We start from the raw sequence: 25402 nt of genomic DNA, 5'->3' as shown, positions 1-25402 counted from the left end.
TTTTCCTGCAAATCATTAACACCAGCAATGTCCAAAAGGCTTAAAGAAGTTTTCTGCATAGAGTGCGAAGAACTCTGTACAATGGGATTGATTTGCTAAAGTTCTGAAGGAATTTAAAGGTTGATTTTGAGATTTAGAAACAGTGCTTTTTTCCCATCTGGGTAACTGTCATTTATGGGGCTAAAAGGGGGGACGGAAAGCTGCACGAAAACAGCATGACCACTACTGGTGAGCCAGCCGCTGTGGTCCAGTGGGGCACTTCATCTACCCACCCCCGGGCCCGGATGCCGGCAGAACGTGCTGGCAGCGAGAGCAGCAGGCGGCCCTCTCCCGGCCCTCTTCCTGCCCCAGGGCCTGGGCGACTGCAGGGGGCAGTAGGTGCTCACGATCGGAGACAGGGCAGCAGCTCCGCGCCAGCCGAGGTCGCTCAGCTTTACGCTGAGCCCCACAACGGCAGCCCGGGGGCGGGGAGAGGAAACGAGGCCCCCGGCGATGGGCAAACCTCCCCCTCCCCCCATCTCCCCGCGGGCCTCGGGGTCGCACCGTGTCGGCTTTCCTGGAACCAGTTATGTAAGTCAGCTACGCCCGGCCCGGGCACCCCACAGAGCGGGGGCAGCCGCCGTGGCACCTACCCGCCCTACGGGGCCACCTGACTGGGGAAGGGGTAAGAAGGGAGAACCCCCCTTCCTCTCGCCCGCCGCAGGCCCCAAGCGCCGGTAGGCCACGGGAGCGCAAAGAGCAGGAACCGCCCCAGCTCCCGCGGGCCTAGCCGCTGTCGGCGCAGAGCGGAGGCGGGGCCAAGCACCCTCCCGCTCCGCACCTCACCTCACAGCCCTACCCGGCCACTTCCGCCCGCGGGGGGAGGGGCCGCCGCGAGCGCAGCGCAGCGCACCACCCACGTGACCCGTCGCAGCACTGCCGTTTGGCGCGGTGACCGTGGCTTCCCCTGCCGGCGGCCGTATCCCTCCGCCCGCCGGCCACCTATTCCCGCAGGGAAGAGGGAGCAGCGGGTGCGGCGAGGTGAGGGGCGGGAGGGGCGGTGGGTGGCACCGAAGGAGGCAGAAAGGTGGCGGGGTAAGGTGACTGCTGGCCGGTTCGTGGGGGACTACTTTCTCGATACGGCGGAGGCGGCAGAGGGGGCGGGGCGGGGCTGACTCCCCTCTCGGAAGCTGCAGCCATGATGGGAGTCTAACGCTGGCGCGGCGCTGCTGGGCGCGGAGCAGGCCGGGGGGGATGAGCCAGGCCGCGCTGCTGGCCCGCACACCCTGAGGAGCCGCCGCTGCTGCCGCCGGCCCGCCGCGGAGCGCCCACCCGGCGGCGCGGCCCCACCGCGCGGCTCCGGGCCCGCAGCCGCTACCGCCGCCCCAGGCGGGGAGCGGAGCGGGGCGGAGCGGGGCCGGGCCGGGGGGGCGCCCCGCGCCGCTGTCACCATTGCTGGGGCCCGGAGCGCCGGAGAGCTGCTCTCTCCGCCTCCGCCTCGCTCGCCTCAAAGACGGCGGCGGCGGCGGCACCCTCAGGGACTTGGCCCGGCTCCGGACCTTCTCTGCTCGCCCGCCGCCGCCGCCGCTGCTGCTCCCGCCCCGCTCGGCGCAGCGGCGGCAGGAGGAGGAGGGGGCAGCCGCCGGGAGCCGCCGCCGCCGCCGCGGAGGGAGGCGGGCCCGCCTGGGGCTGAGCCGCCGGCGCAGCAGGCCCCACGCCCGGGGCCGCGCGGGGGCCGCCGGCCCACCGTCGCCTCGCGGTCCCGCGCCCCGCCGCCGCTCGGCCCCTGTACGCAGTCCCGGAGCGGCCCCCGGCTGCCAGACATGACCGCCATCATCAAAGAGATCGTCAGCAGGAACAAAAGGCGATACCAGGAGGATGGCTTCGACCTGGATCTGACCTGTATCCTCCCGCCGGGGACGGTGCACAGCACCGGGCGCTGCACGTACAGCTATTGCATCAGACCTGCGCGGTGGTTACCTAACGTGCTTCCCGGTGCCGCTTCGCCGGGAGGCCGGCGGTTGCTGCCGGGGCTCGCCCGGGCCGCCGCGCCTTCCCCCGCCACCGCGCCGCCTCGGCCTGCTTTTGTCAGGACGGCCGCCGAGCCGGGGCCCGGCAGCCGGGCAGATTAACGGGAACTCCGTGGTGGCGAGGATTAACGTTAGCGCTCCTTGGCGGTTGCAGTCGGCCAAGCTGCCTGCTGGCTTGCCTGCTGTCACCCCCCCCGTCGCGGAGGTGCTGTCGTTCCCCCGGCCTGGGGAGCCCCTACCTGCTCTGGAGCAACGCGGGTCTGCTGCTTCCCTTTGGTTATGTTGTTTTTTCTGGCACACATAGCGAATGTGTGCTGTCGTGACTCATGTCTAGAGTAATTTTTTAAAATATTTTTTTATTTTTATTTAGTAACAGCTCTTGACTTACAAATATCATGGCAGGTCTGTCACTAAAGGTTGCTTCAGCCTTCACGGCAGGAGAGGTGAAGCTGGTGTCGTCTGCCCTGATTTTCGTATCTTCATTAAGGCAGAGTTTGTGCTGTGTTGCCATATGATGCGGCAGGGTTTCTCGACGACAAGAGGTGGCAATCACTTTTTCCGAATTAAAAAATGCCTCTTTTCCGAAAGCGATGCATGAACTGCGCTTTGGCATAATCTCAGATACACTAAAAATACGAGTATGTGTTGCAAATGAGAGCACGGGTCTCATTGAGGAGGACTGTTGAGTGTAATTCTGAAATACGTAATTAGTATGCAATTACGACTGATGAGTCAAACCATAGAGAAGCATTGCTAGTGTATAGCTTTGGTGGCCTTTAAAACAGATGTACTGTAGCGGTGACAGATGTGTAGCTTTGAATGCCTTGCAGAGTTATGTAGGGGCTATGCTGTGGGCATGGTCTATCTGGTGGAGAAAGATCATCACTGAGAAGTGAGGTTCTTACTCCACAGCCTAAAAGTTGGGACTGTCCTAGGAAAAATGAATATTGATAGCAGTAGTCAGAGCTGGACTTGCCCCACAGAAAGAGTGCTTTCTGTTCTGCAACAGGGTGAGAATAAAATCTGTTGGGTTTTGGAGCAATTACACTTGTGTCATATCAAGTGCTACAAATAAATCCAAATCCTAGGCAGCATCAAAACCAGTAACAGCTGTAATTAGTGCAGAACTTGTACTGTTGCACTGAGCCTTTGCCTAAAATTTTAGTGGCTTTAAACTGGCCTGGAACATTCTTGACTTTAGCAGGTGGCTGCTGAGCTTTTAGTTAAAAAGCAGCAGCTCTAGTACGTGATTTCTGCGTTCTGTGCATGGTACTGATAAAATACAACTTTGGACTTGCATTTTTGAATGGTTACACTTGGTCATTTTGTTGGCCTACAGCTAGGACAGCTGTAACACTGCCACAGACCAGCACAGCACTTACTGCTTGACTTAATGGCAGAAGTCTTGAGTTAGATTTTTTATTTTTTTTTTAATTCTCTGAGAGATGGGTTTGCCAGGAACTTCGAGGTTATGAGAAGAGTTAAGTGGTGGCAAAACGGTGAGGTTTTGGCTTCATAGTTGAAAAGATTGGTGTTTCAGTTATCTGCCCAGATATGTCATTGGTAGGGAGAGCTTTTTTTTTTTTTTTGACCAAACCAGATCTTTTTAACTAGTCATTTGCTCCCAGCAACAAAATTGGTGGATGTTGAACCTTGATTTTCTTGCTCAAGGTTGCTAATCATATGCCAGATGGAGTTTGTTTATTTTTTACTTTTTCATTTGATAACTTTATTCTTACAATTTTGCATTAGAAGTAGGCCACTGAACAGTGGGTTTGAGCTAGTTTTTTTGTTTTTAGAAGGAGCAGCTAGCTGAAATTTTGTCATGAAATTTATGTAAGAGGTGTGGTTTTTTGTGATTGCAGAAATCTCTGCAAGAAGCTTATACTGAGTCTTTTTTTTTTTGTCTTGTAGCTGTAGATTTTGAACAGATAATTAATGAATAGAGACTGCTGCCTGCATAGTATAACGGCTTTTCTTAAAGGCTGATGTTGCTGCAGAAGTGAAAGCATAATCTTTTTTTTAATCACTTTGTGCAGGCTTTCTAGAGATGTTCTTTTTGTAGAGCTTCGGTGGAGTTGTTGCTCATCGTACCTGGTAGCTGGGAAGTAATCTAAACTTTACTTTGCACATGTAGAAGGGAGGACCAAGCTGGGAGTTATCTCTTCAAACATGCAACATTAGATGAAGAAAGAGAAAGCTTGCTTGGGAAGGTATGTGGTGTGTGGTAAGAGGTTCGATAGTTTTAAGTTCTCAAAAATACCTCTCAGTGTGTGCCGGAGTTTAAAATTTTGAGACCAAACAAGCTACCATGTGCATTTCTGCTGCTGGTTAGCCTTGCTTCAGTGTGTACCCATATCTGTAGGAGTGTCTTCTATTACAGATTAGTGGTTATTTCAGGGTAGTTGCTTCTGTCAAGCCAAAAGAGAAAGCCTCACATGAGCTGGGTAGCCCAGTGATTGGGCTTTTAGCCAGGATATAGGAAATAGAGGTATGAATGCCTCCTGCAGTAAATGGTTCTGTACAGGTAGTTCAGTGGTGGTGGCTTCAAAATGCTCAATACCTGGTGATTGCTACCCTAGCTTTAGGAGGTGAGGAATAAAATGAATCTACAGTGAGTCCAGGTGAGTTGCCTGATGTCCAGCCTATATTCTATGCTCTTTTACACATATTTGAGGGAGGGTTTGTATCTTGGTTTTGTAGGTAGGCAAAGAGCTGCAATCTTCATATTTTGGTAATGGCAGATTCTTCCAGGGCATTGCAGGGAACACCTGAGTACCAGAAGGTGGGCTGGGTTAGGCACTGGAGTGCCAAAGTCTCCTTCGATGACCTCTCTTTCCATTTTTTTTTTAATTTTTTTTTTTTTTCCTCTGTTGGCTCTGCCAAATCATTTAGGCTGGTGCTGATGAATATATCCTACAGTACATCATGGTTAGGGCTCTCGGTTCTTGATGAGTTGGTTAAGAATTTTTCCTGTGTGGATAATCTAGGATTTTAGGAAAGGAAAATAGTAACTTTTCAAAATCAGTAGTTTTGTGTACACAATATGAGAATAGTCTTATGTGCTAATTACGAAATAAGTGTGTGTAAAAAGCATTGACATTTCTTTCCATTTGGTCAAATGTTCTAATCTCCCTGTATAATCTTTTGACCCTGTTGGAAAAAGTATTTTGAATTTAGAAGAAGAAAGGGTTTTACAGATGGAGACAGTAATTCAGCCTTATAATACTGCAGATAATTGTATTTACTCCTGATTTATTTGGGTTTCTATTTAATTTCTGTGGTACTGGGTACCTTTTGAAAAGTTTGGATTAATGACTTTCTTATAGGATGCTTGCATTTTTTCATGATGCAATGACCAATATATTTTTCGATGCACAATATTCTTTGGTATTTCAAAAATTGTGTGGCTTGGTTGTTGACTGTTTTACTGTAGAGAACAGTGGAAAGAGAATGCTTGCATGCAAGTCTTGCACGTTGCATTGCCTGTGACTTAAGAGGCCCATGCATAACAGAGTTTAGCAAGTGCCTTAACTGTTTAAGCCTAAAGTGGAAAAAATCGTGTAACTGCTTCTTGTGCCTGTGGTTAAACTGTCTTGTATTTCCAGGCCTTCCTTTACGTGTGAAAATGGCCATCTAGCCTGCGTATAGGGTGGAGCATGCCGACCCTGATGCTTAATTGAAGCATATGTAGCTCATGACCCACATAGTCGTGTAAACTGCAGCAGTATTCAGTGAAGACTGGATGTTGAGTGCAGTTTATTTACAAGATGTAGTTTGTCTCGTAATAAAAGGCAGAGAATGCTAAAATTGCAAGGGGGAGCTTCTTAGGATATCTTACTGCTTTGTGCTCTTTGCAGTCCTAAAACTTCGCATTTTTAATGAAATTTTAAACTACGTGACTTCACTCAAAATGGCTCAGCTTCCAGGAAAAAAAAAGAGTAAGTGGCATGAGGTATACTGTGTTTAAAAATAGAGCCCAAGTTGGAAATGCTATTCATTTAAAATATTTGATCTCATTTTAAAATTTAAGTTTGTTAGATGCTTTGTAATAAGTTTTTCATTCACACAAGTCCAGTAAGGGCTGGTAAGGTTTTAGAAGAAACCAACTAGCAATGCATTTTATTGGTGGAAAAGTATTTCTTTGTTCCAGACTAAACCATGTTACTTAGCAGTGTTAAGGGCCTGACAGACTCATTTTGCCTCTGGAGCCTGGAATGATCTTGGGTTTTGGTCAAGAAGATTCATGCAAGTTTTGCTCTGAATTCATCTAAGTTGGCTTGAATATACAGCAGGAAAATGGTACTGGCTGGGGACTTCTCGGGGTTTGATTCAGTTACCTACTTATGTCCTGTAGAGGATGTCCTTGATCCTGCAAAAATTCATCTTCATCTTTCTGCACTTAGGAAGGATACAGATTTTTTTAATTGTCCAGATGGAGAAGACAAGGTAGTAGTAGATGCAATTGTATTCATGCATTATTCTCTTCTGGGGTTAGAGATACATGCTTACATTTCCTTACAACCTAAGGCACTGGTGGTGAGGCACTGGAATAGGTTGTCCAGGGAGGCTGTGAATGCTCCATCCCTGGCAGTGTTCAAGGCCAGGTTGGACGAGGCCTTGGGTAATATGGTTTAGAGCGAGGTGTCCCTGCCCATGGCAGGGGGGTTGGAACTTGATGATCTTAAGGTCCTTTCCAACCCTAACTATTCTATGATTCTGTGATTCTAAATGAAAAAAAAAAAATCCTCTTAATATGTTGTCCTAGTATGTGCATACTTGTGAATAGTGTTGTTTGACAGCTGAAGCCTATGCACAAAACCCCCAGCATTTGAGCCCGTGCTGAGTTGTGCAGCCCTTGCTGCATCCGTTCAATTACCCCAGCCCCTTTCTGCCTTGCTTTTTGACTGCAGTTGCTCAGAAGAGGACTTGAAAGATGCTTGACAAATTAGAGCTCATCTATTTGTGATTGCTTAAATGTAGTGCAGGCTTCCTAATGAACTACTTGATCTTGCATCATCAGAAATTTTTAATCAATGTGCAGCATTGCTGGAGGCTGTTTGCACAAGCTGAACACAAAGTTAAAATATAACTGACTGTGCATACTTTTCAATTGACAAAAGCTGCACACTGATTCTTGGTTTCACATAGCTCTGCTTTTGAAGTGACAGCTATATGTTCCTTTCAAGATAGGGAAAGAAGTGAGCTAATGGGGACACTTTACAAAATTATCTTGTACAGTGATTTTTAGGAAAAAAAAACACCCAAACATCTGAAGCTAATCTTCATTGAAATCTGTTTGTAAGCTTAGTTAAATGTGTGTAACAGTCATAACATCCAAAGCTGAATAAAGTGTAAGCTTTACTAGGGCCGGTACCGGGTTTGGGCATTTCTTTCCTAAGGAAAAATCCAAGCTCCTCTTCATTATCTCTTACAGTAAGGCTGACGATGTGTTGGCACTTGAGGTGTTTGCAAAATCACCTTTATTGAGGCTTGTCTGACTTTGGTGAGGACAGTTAGGTCAGTGTTGAGGGCTTCTGGAAATCCCACCTGTTCAGCTCTTTAGCTTTCAGTGTAATTGGTTGGCTATGCATCAACTCTGGGTCCAACTTGAGTCTTGATGAGTTGATGAATTTTGAAAGTACATCTTTCTAGGAACTTGTGCTAGTCAGAAAGGCCTTTCTGTTCTCAAGGTAATTACGTGTGACTTCCACTGACTTCATGAGGCTGTTAGAGTGTATTTAGAGAAAGGATATAGCCTTGAGTGTGGAGCTTATGCAACACTTGAAATGGCTATTATTGCCACAGTATAATACATGTTAGAAGGATTAATTGGTTCTTGATGGCTGCTAGGCTGGTGATCAGATATCTTTAGGACAAAAATGTGGGTTTTTTTCCTGTGATATCCAGTGGTACACATATATCTCATTTAAGAACTTTAATTACAAAAAGTGTTTTGAAGTACAGTGACTACTGTATTTGCTAAATGATGTGTTAAAATACTGCGTAGAGGAGTACAGAATTTTCTAATTTTCCTCCGGAAGAGGGGTGACTCTTTTCCATTCTCTTCCTCATAGGATGATTTTTACACCAAATTCCTCTTTGTCATGGAAACAATTGATAGAATTTGTTCAGTAATAATATTACTGAAAGAATGTGTTTTATTAACACATTATGTTAAAACGCCTATGCTAAAAAAAACATAAAACCATGCCAGAGCTAAATTTCAGAATGTAATATCCACAAAGTTGAAATTTTATGTATAGTTTGCGTCTACCAAGTTGCTTTTGCCAGTTGTGGATCTTGGAGCAGTTTCTAAAATGAAATTATATTTTTAGTGGATTAGTGTTTTTGCCACATGAATACAGCATAAGCTGGCAAATTATACCTCTGGTACTTTAGCCTAGAGTCTTCCCTCACGGCATGTTTAAACAAGAAAATGGTTCTTGTATAATGATTTAAAGGACAATAGTTGTGTTCTGACAAACTGGAAGGAAAGGGAGGGAATAGGCAGCTGAGCTGTCAAATCCCTTAATTACATTACAGTCCAAAAGTTGCTGTCATTAGTCATAACTAGCTCCCTTTTAAATCCCACCTCCTTTCTGGTTTGTGTACCCAGAGAGTAATTTGGAATTCAGAGTTACATGTGATTTGTAGTCATTTACTGTGCCTAATGTGGGGTGGATATTGAAGACTAATTATTGCATAGTTTTTTTCAGGGGGGTAAATGGGATATAGCCTGAAGTTGTGAGTAGTGATTGCTGGATCTGGCTGATGCTTCATCTTAAAAAGTAGGGTAGTTGTGCGCTCTTTTTGATTTGGTTATTCTGTGGAGGTTTGGGGGATTAAAACTGTACACATTTGTGCATTTTGTGCATTATTGGGTTGATGATTTCCAGACTGTAAGAAGGGAATTTATTTGAAAATATGGGAACATTTGTAAGTGGCCTGTAGAGCAGGATCTCTTGTGAAACATTAAAGGGTTTGTGGGTAGGTGACTCTACTTTGGGTTCAGAGATTTGATGTTAGTTTTTGAATGTATCTTAGTCTCAGATGGATATTTCAGATGTAAACAAATCCTTGTTCCAGTTTCTAATTCAGGCTGTCATCCTCTTTGCTCCTGTCGTCATCTGCCTCATTTACTGTCTTGCCTGTGAGGCCCTTAGAAAAAAAAACCCATGTTTTTTAGAATGGAGGTAAATAATCGTGCAGCTAGGCTGTATATTGTGCTGCATAAATCTAGGTTAACTTAATAATGATTTTTAGGCTGCATAGCTGAAGTAGAGGCTCTGTGATTCAAATGGTAATTGACTGTGCAGCTTAAAAATTAAACTCAACTGCTCTCTGGTATGACGGCTATTGCAAAAGCTGGCATTGTTCCCTTGGAAGATGAAGTCCCAACTTCACAGCACCGGTGTGTGGCAGTGCTTAAAAACTGCTTAATATCCATTCTTTTACTTATATTTTTTATTTTTTTTAGTAGTGAAGTGCTTAAGAAATGTCTTTACAATTCTGCCTTTGTGGAGCTGTAGTATAATAGCTTTTAATTGCACGATTAATTTTCATAGAGGCCTCTGCTTATTTCATTGCATTGCCTGGGTATATATCAGGTTAGAACTGAAGAAGTTGTGTATATTCTGTTCTTTATTTTCTTGTGTGGGTGAGTTAGAGAAGTAATGTCCTTTTTCTTTTTTTTTTTTTTATGCTAACATTAGAGCAGAAAGACATTAGATCTCATTAGAATGAAATTAGTATCTGCTTGGGGCTTGGTTGAGAAATGGTTTATGTTTTGTCTTGTTTTGCTGCTTGCCTTTATCTTTCCTAGGATCACCACCCCCAAATTAATGTTTGATAAATTTATACAAATAACGGTTTTCGTAGCTTGTGTTTTATAAAGCTGTTTAGTGTGACATATTTGTCCTCCAAACCAATAGCTATTTTAAATTCCCGTGTCTCTGAAAGTTTTGGATGTCCTTTCAGACTTGTAAAAACTTGAGACTGAGCCATTTTTAATTTCCTGTCAGTAAATATCAAAGTAGTGACTCTCTGTGGTGACTTCTTACTGAATAAAATTCTTCTTTCTGTGGGTTTCTGACTTAGGATATGCTTATGTACACAGTCGTGCTTGTTAAAAGGAGCTTCTGCGAAGTATGGTGCTGTGCTAAGAATGTGTACCAGGGAGGTCCTGTACTCTGCCTTGAAAAAAATTGTATTAAATTTGGTTTGTGGGTTCAGATATGTCAGCTTGTCAGTACAGAAATCTTGAACTGAGATGTGTCAGTCAAGCTTCTCATATACATTGCTTCCTACTGAGAAGATCCACTCCGTAGAATTGTTACCTTGGAGACAGTTGCTTAGCCTCACATGCAGCTGTGCAGCTGATTGTGTGCTCTTGGTGCAGCTTTTGGTCTCGGGCTGCTTTGTGTTGCTGCAGCTAGTTGGGGTGCCAGGGTAGGTATGGTAAGATGGGACATAACTTCTTCCAAAGAGTGAGGAGAAATAAAAATACTTCTTAACTGGACCTGTGCATGTTTTTATGTCTAGAAACTTGCTGAGATTATAGGGGTTTTGTTCAGTGCTCGGACTTGAAGTTGAGTAAGGCACTGAGGCCACATCTTTGACTCCTCAGCTGAAGAGTTCTTTGTCATATTTTAGATGAATAACAATAGCGTGCTGTTCCATGTTCCTGTTTCTCTTGGCTTTTTCTTAATGGTAAGGGTAGCTTTTTTTGTCCTGTAATATTGTTGACTGTCTGGGAGGGATTTGCAGCTCTTCACAAGCTTGTGTTTCCTTTACTATCTGGATACTTTTGTATCATTATTTGTGATTCCAAACCATTTTAAAATGGAAGCTTAAGGCATCTTTTTCTCAGTCATTGTTGAGTAGACATCTTTCATGCTTTTCTCTTACCAGTATTTGTATTTATGCTGCGAGGTTTATGAAGTTGATACTGTGTTTTGAAGAAAACAAAAATATGGTGCCTGCTTATTATGTAGATTGCATGGAGTTTTTTTCCCCACTTGTCTTGACTGTATTAGCTGTTGACCAGAGCCTCCATATGGCTGACAGCACCAGGACACATTTTATACACCTCACAGAGGAAGGGAGACTTTTGCTCTGGGAATACTTTGTAACTGGAATATAGTAAGCATGTCCAAAAGCCTTGCTATGTGATGGAAATGAGTTGTGAATGTAGCTGGTTCCTGAGACAACCTGGCAGCCACATCTTCAGGTACCTGTGATTTACTTCTTTGCACTGTGGGAATCTGAGTTCCCCTCCAGACCTTGAGGCTGTTGTCAACCCCATGACCTCATTTGGGCAGGTTTACCTCCTGGATACAAAGGAGCAGGGTTTTTTTTTTTGTTTCTTGTCTAGGTTGCTGCATTTAAATTACAAATGGGAAGAATTAGGAAAAAAAAAAGGCAGGGTCGGAAAAACTGTAGTTGAAATATTGAGCATTAAGGGGTTAAATGCATTTCTTTTAAATCATAAAACATTTCTCTTGGCTGCATCTGAGTTGGTCTCTTTTCTCGTTCCTGAAGGCACAGATGGTAGAGTTGGCAAGTGCAGCTGACTGGCTACGAGGAATCCTCCATTGCTCTGAAGAACTTTCTTCCTGTTCATTTCCTCTATACTTTCTGATTATCCAGGCTTATAGAAATATAGTAAACTTACTTTGTGTTTCATATTGGCTAATGGAAATGCTGCCTATTTAAAAAAAAAAGAGTATGCACATGTACAGGCTAAGCAGTATATGTGCTAGGAAGGGTTTCTAGGTTTGGCTGGGTGTATTCTGCTGTATCTTTTGTCAAGAAAATGGCACTAATAAGAGTTTGGCCATTTGTCAGGACTCCTAAATCTGTTTGAGGATGGAGTGTGGACACTTCTTGTAACACTCCCCCTGTAGCTTCGGGCTGTCAAGCTGTTGAGCAGCAAGAACAGTTCTTTTTCTTTTCTTTTTTTTTTTCCTTTCCTCCTTGCTGTTACTATATAGGCTTGTTTAAGCTGGAGTTAAAAGGCTTGAGGTTAGCACACTATCATTTTGTGGATGGTAGGGCCAGATGCACCACTAGACCATGTCACATGTTACTGAAGTCAGAGTTCAGAGAATTGCAGACAAACTGAGACAACAGAACAACTTTCAGAGACTTCAGAGTCGCATTGTTCCTATACTCATCAGTGTTGCTGTCAAATGGGACTTAGTAGTTGACAGGTTGGCCCACCTCATGCTAGAGGCTGGTTTCCTTTGCACTGTGGTTCTCTGCAGTCAGGAGGGTGATAGGTGATGGATAGCGGAGCAAAACTGTCAGCAGCTTTTGTGTGAATGAGGAGTGGGCTGCTCAGAAGCAGATTAAAGGAAGTACATGTCTTGCTTGCCTGAACTGGAAGTGCAAATTTGTATACCTGGCAGTTGTGAAACTTTTTTCAGGCCATAGATTCACCAATTTAAATCTCTTAAGTAAGATTCGTGTTTGGAAACTGAGGGTCCGGGAGAAAAGGAGCTTTTATTTGCAAGTGTCAGGTTTGAGTTTTGCAGTAAGTTTTTAGCTCCCGGGTGTTGGACAGTGACCATCATTCACAGCATCAGGAACACTCAGCTTGTTTTAAATTTCCTTTTTAAAGAAAGCTGAAGTCAAATGCATTGTAGGTCTTCATGAAGCTTTTGATTCTAAAGAGCTAATAGTTTTAAAGTTGTTTTTTATTTGTTTTGATTTAGAATCCCTCATCAGTGTTGGCTTTAAAAAGTAAAGCTACACGTAAATTCTTAAGCACTGCATGCTCTAGCATGCTTATAAAACTGGAAGATTAGGTAATTTGCGTTGTTGTTCCATTATAGCTGCCTTCATGAACAGTGAGGATGAGGGATTACATGCATTGTTTGAAAAAGGACTTCATAAAATTAATTAGAAATTCTAACAATGCTATAGATACTATTTGAGAATGTTGATCATTGCAGGAAAGGCTATAACTGTCTGTTTTTTGCATTTTTTTGTGACTGTTACAGAACTTAAGAATTGGTAAATATTTTGGTATGCTTTTTTGGCCTCCTTCCAATATTAGGAAAAATGCTGAATTTGTGATCACAATCATTTATAGCACCAACACAAGTAATTTGCTTTTATATCTATATGTATGTAAAATTTAAAGTTTGTACTGCATATTCTTTAATTTGATCTTGGCATAATGGGAATATATAGACAGCTATTTTTAAAAATGATTATAACTGCCAATTTGCATAATGGTACAGGATTTTTCTCATAGCAACTGGAGAGACTATCATCTTTAGCATGTGGGAATTACTTCAGATTTCACGAATAGTGTTTTGTTCAATCTGCAGACAGTATTAGAGCAAAGGCATTTCTGAAGTGGTGTGTGGATTGTTTGCTTTAGTATGTCTTCAGTATTGATAAAGCATCACTTTTTTTTGTCTTAGCATTTGGTAACTTATTGTATTGCATTCATTTTAAGGTTACTTGGGTATAATGAAGTGTCTGTGTTCATTTGAAAGCTGCAGTTTTGTACTTAATAAGCAGCATGAACTTGAGGATGGCATTTTAATATTTGGCTGTTACATAGCTTGTATCTGTCTCATGTGTTTGGGTTTTTTGTTCTAACCACCAGCTACAGTCCCAGCCTCCATGTTTAAGAGATTGACAAAGGAATGAGTGCTTTAAAAACAGTTGAAACCATTTCCAAGAATGGGTTTCCTAGGAGAGAGCTACTTTGGCAAAACGTGGCAGGATGTATTTTATGTTTTTTAGAAAGTCCACTTCAATTTTTGGTAATTGGCAACAGTTTGGTTAACTTCATTTTGCATGGGTTGTAGAACTGCCTCTAAATGGCTGAGGCTTTTTCCGTTTTTATTTCACTTGTCTTGAAAAAAAAAAAAACCACCAAAAAACCCAAAACCAACCAACTAAAAACAAACAAAACCACACAACCCCCCCCCCAAAAAAAAAGGCAAACAAAAAAAAAGCAAACCCAAGCCAAAAAACACCCCAAACAAACAAAACTCAACCAAGAAAACCCAACACACACTCCCCCCCCCCCCTCCCGAGCTTGGAAGTGATAATGAACTTGTTGCATGTTTTAAATGATCAGTTCTTCCAGGTTGCTAAGTTTATCAGTATCATTAGCAGTTCAATGATGACTCAGAATTCTTTCTTTGAATTTAAGCCCAGCTTCGAAACTCCGTTGTGCGAGTTTTGTCTTGTTAGTGAATATCTTAATTTCAGCTTTGGAAATCAATGTTAAATTAATTGAGGTATGAAAAGCAATGTCTTCCAGCCACTGAGTGCAGCTGGAGACAAAAGAACTTGATGAAGATGATGCTCAGTGGATGTCTTTGCTCCCATAACTGGTTAAGCTCTGTACTCTTCCTGCAGTGATCACTGGCTGTCCCTGAGGAGGACTGTTTCATTCCCCAGCATCAGGAATAAAGCAAGCTAGTAGTGATGTGGTATCAACCATCCCCTTCACTTGCTGCAGATCCTGGGACATCTTTTTGCAAGAGAGGAAAGGGTGGAAGAGCTTGGGTTTTGTCAGCTTTTTCAATTAAGTGACGAAGCTGCTATTTCTGCTCAGAGGTTTAGATCATCTGTGCAAATAGCCACAGCACTTCCACTCTGTTCTTCCATCCTTAAAGCAAAAGGCATTCCTCAGTTGCTTGAACCAACAACAAGAGTTTCAAAGCAACATGCTGCTTTAGCATGCTTGCCAGAGCATATAGTAAGACATAAAATGATCTTCACCAGCAATGCAAAAGCATTTGTCATAGTTGTTGGCTTGCTTTTGATCACTGCAGGTGAAGCCTGCAGCCTTACATGCCTGCCATGGAAAGGTACCGTTTGCTCCCTGTGGCCAGTGTCCTTTAATGCCAGATTTGTTGCAGACAGAAGAGTGAGTCAGCAGTGGCCTGGGAATTACATTCCAGTCTAATACTTTGAGATAATAAGTAAGGTACTTTAGGATGCTTGTTATTTAGGTGAAGGAGAAATTAATTTTAAAAGCAGTCATGTTTTACTAAATCCAGCCCCTTGCCCCCTTGGAAACTTGTTTTTCAGCAGAACTTCAGTTTTCTGCTGTCAGATTGCAAAGCCCTAGAATGTACAACACTTATTGAATCAGCATCAGTAAATTGGTTTATGCTACACTTCCCCCCCCCCCCCCGACTTGTTATCCATTTTCTTACTGGTGTATTGTGGAACATCTTTTGCAACACCAGCTCCTCTGGGTTTAAAAATTGTACCTGTAGCAACGCACAGTTAAGCTTAGAGCATTCAGTTCTTGCCAGCTTCCTATTTAAAAGAAATGCATGTGGGCTGTGTGTGTACTGCACATGCGTTGCCCCCGAGGAGTGAGGGAGGAGAGAGGGGTCACATGCGATGTGGGAGCCAAAAGGGGATCACTTTTTTCCAAAAGTGTGAGACTGCCCTGGTTATCTTGGTACTTTTAATGTCTCTCGTGTGTTTTGAGGCTTTGGTGTTTGGACAAGTCTGTGAGGCTGCAAACTTGGAAGTGCTGCTGCTAAGATGTTCTCTTTCCTTCGCTTGGGGTATCTGCCTGCTTTGCTTCCATCTTGCTCCTGCTAGGAATCCTGGAAGGTATCTTGTCTCTTAACCTCTTAGAGAGGAAAAGTCAACAGCAGGATAAAAGCACTGATAAAATTGCAGGCTGAAACGCATGAAAAAAACATGTGTAGTAAAGCTCAGGATTGCAAATGGAAATTTGAGCAAGTTACATGGTAATTTGGTGAAGTTTGGGCATCCGTCTCATGGGTGATGCTGTAGTTGAAACTGAGATTTGTTTTGATGAGTGTGTCAAAATGAATTTATTTTACTTCTCTTGCTGGCATGAATGCTTGTCTTCTATGGAGAAGTGCTGTGGAGAGCAGGCAAATACACTGGATTATTTTGCTCTGGTAGTTTATATAGCCTTGCTGCTTGGAGCAGGACACAATTGGAGGTGCTTTTGAGTGTGAACACTGGAGCTGACAGTAGGTGGAAGTCAGTTTAAAATTCGGGAATGAAGAGGGAGTGATGGGGAGTGCTAGCTGAAAGGTAATTCACTTTTAGTAGGCATAGAGCAGGTGCACATGGTTTATAACCAGTTTCTTCTGCTTATGGCAAGTAGTAACTGATAGAATATGTTGCTAATTATATAGTGTCTTTTGTTAATTTAACAAAGAGGTGCGGACTGTTTGCGGAGTACAGTGTGTTCAGAGTAGTGTCGAAGTTTAAGATTTATGTGATTTGATAGTATCTGGAGTTATCAAACACTCTGAAAGTCAAGCAGCTGTGCTTTTTTTCTTCCTCCAACATAAGCTTTTCTTAGGGTTTGGCGAAGTACAATAAAACCTGGCAACCAGATGAGAACCCCTTTCAGTGTCAGTATTTAAGGCAGCTGTAGGTATTTATCTGGATTTCTCGAAAGTTTTCACGTTCTTCTCAGTGCATTAATTGTATTTTGATTAGCCCAAGCAGAGCAATAGCTATTAATACTTGGATTACAACATAGTAAATGCTATTTATTTTTTTTTTTGAGGGTAGAAAACATTATTTCCATGTATTTGGTTCTTAACGTTTTCCTCAAGTCTTCTAGTTAACTGTGTAAGTGTGGAACTTGGTCCATGCTGCTTCCCTGTGAGTACTTAGGCTTTTGGGAATTCTGCAAGGATGGAGTAAAGTACTTTGTGTCCTAGTTCAGGCTTTTCTTTATGTGCAAGTAATTGGAATATTGAAACAGCTGCAGTATTTTCCATTCCAAAGATTACTTTTGGAGATTTGTTATGTTTTAACCATAAACATGATTCTTTTAATTGTGGCATAATTTAGGTTGAAAGGGATGTGTGGAAGTCACCGTTTCAGCCCCCTTGTTTAAAGTGGGGCCAATTTCAAACATACCATGCTTTGTTCTTGCTCCTTCTAAAATTAGTTTGAGGAGGAGTATGTTAATGTGTATGAGTATGGTCTGTTTTAGAGCTGCTGGTTTCATTTCTGTTTTGCTTTTCAGTGAAGCTTCTTCACTACATTATAATTTCTAATAGTGTTTAAAACTTGAGAGAGTACTTTCTTTTCTTGAGTTCTGTTCTGACAGGTAGGTCAGAATATTTTTCCAGGAGTGGGGAGTTGTTTGTCTTTTAAATAAACAAGATACAGATTCCTTTTCAGATCTGTACATTCCCATCTACTGTGGTTATCTTGCATTTAGGCATTCACAGCTACCTTAGCAGCTGCTATATTGGTCTGTTATGTAGAAATCATGGAAAGTGACAAACCCAGTATAGCCTCGCCAGAGCTTTCATGCCCGAAATGAGCTTGCTTTTTTTTTTTTTTTGTTAGTTTTGCTGTTTCGTGTGATACACCTATTTTGAGATCACTGGGATGTGAACGTGGGTTTTAATTTGGCACATCTTACAGTTTAGTCACACAAGACTATTTTAATAGTTTCCCATCGGATTTAATATGCCACTCAAACTGTAGAGAAAGACCAGTATGCAGCATCTACTTGATTCTAGTGAGATGATGTATGATAGAAGTGGATTACTTGACTCTGCTTTTCTAATGGATCGCCTTCCTAATGGATGTCAGCTGTTAGCTACATCATAGCATAGGCTTTTAATAAGTTACCTGTTTGAGATGTGAGGACATTTCTGTTATAGTGGCTCTGGTCAAAGTACTGTGTTACCCTTCTTATTCCCTCTCTCCCCCAACCTTTTCCTCAGCTTTTTTTTTTTTTTTCTTAAGATCCCTTACATAGCTTTATATAGCATATGTAAAGATGAATTGTTTGTATATGGGAGTTGGTTGGAGTTGTTGCTCTGACTTGGATACAGTTAAACATTTGATTAATGTCCATTTAATGCTGCTGTAGAAATTTCACATGCTTTACAAATGTTTCCATAATTTGCATATCAGATATTTATCCAAACATAATTGCTATGGGTTTTCCTGCGGAGAGGCTTGAAGGAGTATACAGGAACAACATTGACGATGTAGTAAGGTAAGATTATTTTTTTTCATACTCTTATAAATGTTAAATATTCTTTTCTGTACTCATTTGTGTTCTACTCAAGAAAGGAGGATGTGTGCTCTGACTCATAAAAATGGCAAGATTTTTACATCTCATAGATGTTGCCATACTAGCTTTCCCGAAAATGTTAGAAACAAAATCATATTTTCAGGACTTACAGGCCAGGCAGCTGCTACAGGTTGATCTCAAACGCATGTAATCTGCTTTATTGTGAAAAATTTATTTCAGTGAATTGTGTTGGAGTAAAACAAGGTTCTTTACTTTTTGAAAGATGTCAGTCCATGCCTCTGTTAACAGTGTTGAGAGTTCCTCAGGTAGCTGAGGGCATTTCAGAATATGTTTCCCACATCCTTTCTTCAATTGATAAATGAAGTGCTTGGTAAGTAATTTTGATTTAAGGTAGTAAATGTAGGTGATTTTAGATAAAGACTTTTACATCTGGATGTGTTCAATAATTGTGGAAGAGGAGAAAAATCAGGTAAAAATTGTTACTGCTGGTGATGTTTTGTAGCATGTTTTTTAAAAAAAACCTATAGGTTGTGGTTTTTAACATCAAATAAAGTTACCTACTCTGAACTGCTGCTTACAGCTGTGGGAGGTGTACTTGGTGTGTTAGGAGCATCACAATTTGTTTAGTCAACATGCTACCTGTAGAGTGAGAGGTTGCATTGAAAACTAAGTATTTGTCAGAAGCTGTGAAATGTTAGTGTTTTTAGGATCCCAAGGTCTGATTTTAAGTCATGTGTGATACTTTTAGGATCTTTGGCATTTGAGGTCACAAGTTCAGTAGCTCTCCCAGAGGCTTGATATTTGGGCATGGGGGAATAATGCAGTAAGGTTTTGTACAGAAATGAGCTGAGGTAGCTCCTCAGTTCCCACACTGGGAGGAATCATAACCTTCAACTGAGAATCATTTATCTCGAGGCAGTGACTTCCCAGTGCAGCTGCAGTTAGCTTCCAGTGAGTTTGAGGGGGTTTGTTCTTGCATATTTAACCACCATGGCGAAGCTCACTATCCATGAATAGCACTGAAAATGTCAGGGCCTGGATTTGACCAGGCTTGCAGAAGTGACCTTGTTCTATCACATGGTAGTAAGGAGAAGTCACTTTTCCAGAGCTGATCATATCAGTGAGGTTCAGCATAGCAGTCTGTAAATGCTCTTGCAGAGTGTGTATATTTCTGCTAGGACTGTTAAGAGGTGTGAAGTTTTGCAGTTGTCATTGCACACAGCTTGCACACAAGAAAAAGCTTTTGCTGTGATTTCCAGATAGTTAAGGGCTGTCCACAGACAAACTATCTAGTCATCTTTCTTTACTAGCAGTCAGAGCCTTCTTCTCTTTAAGTTGATACTGGCACTGCATCTGCTGTGTGTAATATGTTGTCCCTGATGGACTCCATCTTTGGAAATTGTAGGATAGGGGTAAAGGCTGGACTTGGAATAAATGGCATGGGAATAATCTAAATAATAATAGGTCTTTGAAGGCCCTCTTCCATTCATAGCATTGATTTCAGTTGCTTCTGTATGGAGAAAAATGTATTGGTTAAGTATGTAGATATGTGTAAGTTAGACTTTTGAAAGGAAATGACCACATAATAAAGTTGTCCATAAACACTGATCAAAAGGAATTAATGGTCACCTTAAAGTATAATCAGCCAAAATAAGGTAGAGATTTAAATCTGTAGGGCTACAGGGAACTGGATGCTGAAGTAGTGCTATGTTTGTTGCCCCCCCTTTTTTAAATGAGAATAATGCACAAAATGTGAGCATGCGTTCTGCTTTTCAAGAGCTTATTTATGCAGAACTTCAATGTGTTTGAACTCTGGAGCAATTGATACCGAGCCGCAATAAGCCAGTGGGCTTTTTCTGAGTCACTGTTACCCTGATGAAATGTAATGCTAATACTGTATGAGAAGTATGACTAGAACTGCTGGCTGTCTCCTGTGACTGGCACTTTGAGACAGTTTGGATGGAATCTTGTCCTTAGGAAAATACTTGCATGAAAGCTTACACTCAGTTTTGTGGATATTACTAGCAGAAGTAGAGTCACCTCTCTTGCTCTCCAGTGTGTTTTGAAAAGTGGCTTCATCTCCTGAAGCAAATTGCCATGTCCACCATCTTCCTGAATCGTTCGAAGTCTGCCAACAAGGATGCCAGTGGAATACTTTTGCAGATTAAATTGAAATCTCATACTCAGTGCTGCACTAGGAGCATTCACATCTGTTCATGTTTTACCACATCAGTTTAGCTGCAGAGGAGTTCTAGGTTCTTCTGGAATATTATGACTGATAACCAGAGCTTGGTTTTGCTTGAGCTTTCCAGGATTTTAGCAGCTAGTGTTTCTTTTCAATTTGAACAGCATGTTCTGTCATGGCTAATTAAATTCCTTCTGGCTGATGTGCAGATACACACTGTTGATGATGTTAAGTGTAAACATTTGTATGTTATTTCTTCGTGAACATTGCCAGGTGACACATTATATATAATCATGGCATTTCTGATGAATCATGTTTGCAGTTCGGCTCTTCAAAGCTTGTATAGGAAGTTTTTGTTACAAAGTAAGCATGAAGATGAAGTGAGTGTGAAAGTGTAGTGGTCTTCCTCCTTTCTGAGCTCAGAGGCACTGTCCTCAAACTTCAGTGGCAAGTAATGGCTGTTTTAAAAGCCTGGTATTAAAATAAAGATTCTGGCTGTTCTAACTGGAATAAAATTCATATTCCAGTATTCTTTTTCTTAATTGGAGATACCACTGTGGCAGAATACTTTGCATTGAAAATTAAACTGGAAGTGTTCACAAATATATTGTGTACTTGATGCTTTGTGCTTTAAAAATAAACAACCATTCTTCAGGTAAATATATTTATTGGTGTGTAGGTATCTTAGAAATCAGTGCAGATTCGTCCATATAATAAATATTTCAGTTGCAGGTCAGATTTTAGTCTCCTCAGTTGCAAAAATTGTCTTACATTACTGCATTATTTGTATGAGTGAGGTTTGCAACATACTGCTTCCTTGACTGAGGCACTGCAGGGCCAGCTGGGACTTGGAATGCTGAACTGCACATGCCGGATGGTGCTTTAATGATGCTGCAAATTGAGGTCAACATTATTTTGATGTATATTAATACATGCTTTTTTATTTTCTACCTAAGGTTTCTGGATTCAAAGCATAAAAACCATTACAAGATATACAATCTGTAAGTATGCTCTTATAGATGTATTTTACAAAATAATGAGTTCTAAAAATAGCCAATGCATGAAAGTGGTTTGTTGCTGTACTGAAGCAGAGCTAGAGATGTTTTGCACGTTTCTTGAAACAATTAAGCCTGATTGAGAGCGCTGTTACTTCATTTAGTGGAGCTGAGTGAGGTTAAATGAAATGCTGGTGTGTATTCATATTACTTGAACGCTTTTAAATGACTTGGCATCTAGCCCATCTGGAGCTTATACCATGTGATTAAAAAGTGAGAAATAATTCATAGCAGGCTTTCTGTCAATGTATTGATGTCCACAGTGAAGAAATTGCCAAATGAATATTTTCCTGTTTATTTTTTCTTTCTTTTTTTTTAAATCAAACTGTATTGGTACTCGGGTTCTGTTTGCTTCCTCAGTCTTCTTGATTGTCCCTGTTTGAGAAAGCTATTGCAGCAATTGGTAATGTGATGGTTTCTCACTTTAGGAAGTGCAATATTTTGCTCTCAAGATTTAGTTATGCAGAAAGCTGTTCTTCTTACAGAAGGGATATTTTTTTTTTTTTTTGGTGGTGGTGTGCCTTGATCATCCTTACATGTTAGCTTAGACTAATTTCATTTGTATAAGTGATTTGGTGGTGTCAGCTGATACTGAAAAGTAGGTCATGATTTTCTACCCCACATTTTCCCCCTAGAAATCTAAATTGAAGATTTATTGATTTTTTGAGCTGTTAATGGATTTACTTAAAAAAAAAAAAACATGTTCCCAAATATCTGCAGTTCATGCAAAAATGCTGTAGTATGAAAATCCAGGCAATGCCTTATGTCATAATCTGTCAGTCATTAAAAATAAGTATTTAAATATGCCTCTAAAGTATTTGAAGGGCTATACGTTAAGCAACTCTGTTTCCTGATGTTGGAACAAAGTCATAAGCTGAGAAATTGTATATTGGTTATCAAAGTTGTCTGTAAAACCTGGGGTAGGATAGGACAGAAAAAGATGTATAAAAATGTGCATTAACCCCACATCATTAGACACTCTTCATGCAGTTCAGTGACAAAACTATATTCTCCAGCACAGAAGCTCTCCAGAATGTTAGACTTTTAATAAATGCTGTCTTGGTGGCACTTATGGGTGGAAAGGACAGTGCTTCCTAAAATAACTGATAGCTGCTCCTTTGTGTAGGTGCAGCTCTCTAAAGAGGTAACTTTCTGGATACCTGGGTATCTGTCTTTGAATTCTTCTGGAGCTCAGCACTAGAGATCTGTTATGTAAAATCTAACAAATGCGGGTTTATTAGACACCCCACCCCCCAAAGTCTCCTGACAGCTTCTGCTTGGTTTGGGGAACAAAGCAGAACAGGACAGATATAACTGAATTTCCTCCTGCTTCTTGGGGCTGAGTTCAGCTGTCAGCTTCTGCGAAGTGTGGCTCTGGTATCTCTTGCAAGATCAGGGTTTGCTGAGCTGTGTGATACCGAGCCGATTGTTTCGAATTGGCTGTAGAGGTGACAGGTAAAAGCAATAGGTTGCTCTGTGTGAACTTCTAGGCCTAGTCAGAAGGTAGGAATTCAGTAGGACATCTGTATCTTAGCTAGTAGCTCCTCAGGGAGGTGGTGATTTGAAATGTTTCTGCTTTGCTGCATGCTTACAACTTGATTTTTAGAAAACAAAACCAATCACCCACACAGGAACAACTTTAAAGTGAGAAGAACTGTGATTGAGACAAATGCTTTTGACATTTATGTTGCTGTATTTCAACTGTGTAAAGAACTTGTCCAGGTGTGCCACAGGTTTTTGTCTTCAAGTTCTTCATATAAAAATTTTAACTTTTCCATTTTCGGTGCAGGAACCCATCGATTTTACTCGTTGCTAACTTCAATTACAAGTGAAACTTTCTAAAATTACTATATCCACCCTCAAATGAAAATTCCTGCAGGATAGAACATCCTTTTAAAGTGTGCAGGTTTTCTTCTTCCCCAAAACATGGATCAGTTGCAAATGAAGATTCAAGCGATTACTGCACAGCTTGGAAAGCATAGCTTTTAAACTGTGTATCTCTGACTGGAGGGGACAGGTGAACTCTATGCAGGCAAAAATTATACACATTAATTACACAAATGCCATTAGTTGAATTGTAATGTTTGGTCATGAGACGGGAAGAAATTGCAGCCTTCAGGTGTTTTGGAGAACAGCATCTCTTTAGATTAAGCTGATCCTTTGTAAGTAATCAACCTATTGTCTGTGTTCAAAAGAAGGAGGTGGGTGTTCAGAGGAGTTACGTGATTATGTTCAGAATTATTTCAAACACTGTCATGGGGTTTCAGTTCCCGTAAGGTAGCTGTTACATGAAGTTGATAATAAAGTGTGTATTGAGCAGTTCTATTTTAAAGTATTTAAAGAGATTTTTCTGAACTGATGCTTAAATGATGTCAGTTATGGCTCATTCTTGCATCTTGACTTTTAAATTTCCAGTGACTATTTGAGCAGTTTCATTTTGTTTCTTGCTTGTGTTAGTTTTCTCATGTGTTCCCTTAACACTGCTGTTTCTCCAGTATTCGTTATTTTATTATCTCCCAACTTCACATACTGCCAAACTGTTGTCTTCCCTATTGTAATAATCTCTTCCTTCTCAAGAGTATTTAGTTTAACTGACCTACAGGCAGATAGTTAAAGAAAGGGCCTGTAATGAACAACGTGGATTTTATCTGCGTATTTTCTGTACCTCTCTGTATATGAGGTTGGGCTTTGCGTAGGCTGTCATCTCTATAGCGTATAGTCCTGTTGTCAGTGGGATCATAGTTACGGTCACAAAGGAATCTGGCTGACAGCACTTAGGATCTGGGTTGCTTTAAACTTGCTTTAATCATAAGGAGGATTACAAGAACCCTGCTAACCCACTCCCAACACTCAAAATACAAACAAAATGTCCAGGTTTATTCTGGAGATCTGACTTTATTTATGTCTAATAGTGTTTATAAAAAATAATGTATTTGAAATGCTAAGCAATGAACGCATCTGCCAAAGTGTGTGTTGGTGAGTTCTCTGCTGCAGATACACTTCTAGTGGAAGGTGTCCCTTCCTGTTGCAGGGGGGTTGGAACTACATGATGTCATGTAATGAAACTGCGGTATATTGTGTACAGCTGTGACTGGAGCTCTGCATTTGTTGTGTACAGCCCCCATAAGAGGGCATAGTGTGACCTGGCTATGTTCTGTGCTGAGTTTCTATCCTTGGTATCAACAAAACTGCTTTTTATCCCCTTTGGTATTCTACTTGGCATTCAGACTTCAAAATTTGAAGGCTTTTTTGCCCATATGTGGGGTTTTTGTTTTGTTTTGTTTTGTTTTGTTTTTCTGTTGTTCTTGTTGTTGGTTTTTGTTGGTGTGTCGGGGTTTTTTTTGTTGTTTTGTTTTTTAAATTTTTGGAGACTTTCATCTTTTACTACCCCTTTGAACTGTGTGTTTCTTTAGAAGGAAGCAGGAAACTTTCTAGGATAAGATGCTTTCTGTTAACTGCTTTGCTTCCTAGCAGGCTCAACTTCCAAAGTTCAGATCCTGACTGGCTTGTAACAGGCTTTGCCCAGCATAGTTGATGGCTGCTTCAGGCATGATGACTCCATCTTGGATGTACATACTACATCTAACCTTCTCAAAGCCTCGAACATAAATAACATTGTTTTGAGTCCCATCTGTCAGCTTAACCTGCAGTGTATCACTTCTGACCCAGAGAGGGTGTCAGCAATGTGATCAGAGTGTGAAAACTGCCAGACTTTTCCCTAGCAGAGGCTACAGTTGAGAAGGCTCTGGAACTCAGAGAAAGGGAAGTGCTGAGTGCACATGCAACCCCAGCAGACCTGTGTCTGTGCCTGGTGTATGGGTCTGGTGGACAAAGCTCAATGTAGCACATGTAAGGCTCCAGTTGTGTACAGCAGCAGGAGTAGTAGGAGCTTAAAAGTTTGTATGTCTGTAAGAGTCAAGTAAGCTTCACACAGGTCCAAAGGCTGCAGTCGTACTTATTAAGGAAACATACATTCATACCAGCCTTGAAACTGGTGTAGGTATTTGAAACCTATAAAGAGTACAGCATATAATCAGAAGATCTAGATATTTCATCTGCTGAAATGACTTCAGATCATTGTGTTTCAATGTGGAGTCTGTTATTTTGAGGC

The 25402-nt window shown here is 41.7% G+C and overlaps 1 protein-coding gene across 1 annotated transcript in view; it reads left to right on the top strand.

Annotated features, from left to right (window-relative positions):
* Positions 1-1181: 1181 nt before the first annotated feature.
* PTEN (phosphatase and tensin homolog) overlaps positions 1182-25402 on the top strand; it is a gene marked incomplete at its 5' end in the record, with an annotated part of 48349 nt that continues 24128 nt past the window's right edge. Inside the window, 3 exons of the mRNA XM_061373811.1 lie at positions 1182-1881; positions 17928-18012; positions 21193-21237. Of these exons, the coding sequence (XP_061229795.1) occupies positions 1182-1881; positions 17928-18012; positions 21193-21237 (830 nt within the window). The remainder of the gene's footprint in view (positions 1882-17927; positions 18013-21192; positions 21238-25402) is intronic.

The sequence above is a fragment of the Neopsephotus bourkii genome, unplaced genomic scaffold (assembly GCF_033783945.1).
Source record: "Neopsephotus bourkii isolate Nb327-2 ecotype Australia unplaced genomic scaffold, CSIRO-AGI_Nbou_v1 NB_1634, whole genome shotgun sequence".
NCBI classification, from domain to species: Eukaryota; Metazoa; Chordata; class Aves; order Psittaciformes; family Psittacidae; genus Neopsephotus; species Neopsephotus bourkii.
This window is presented reverse-complemented; position numbering and strand designations above follow the sequence as displayed.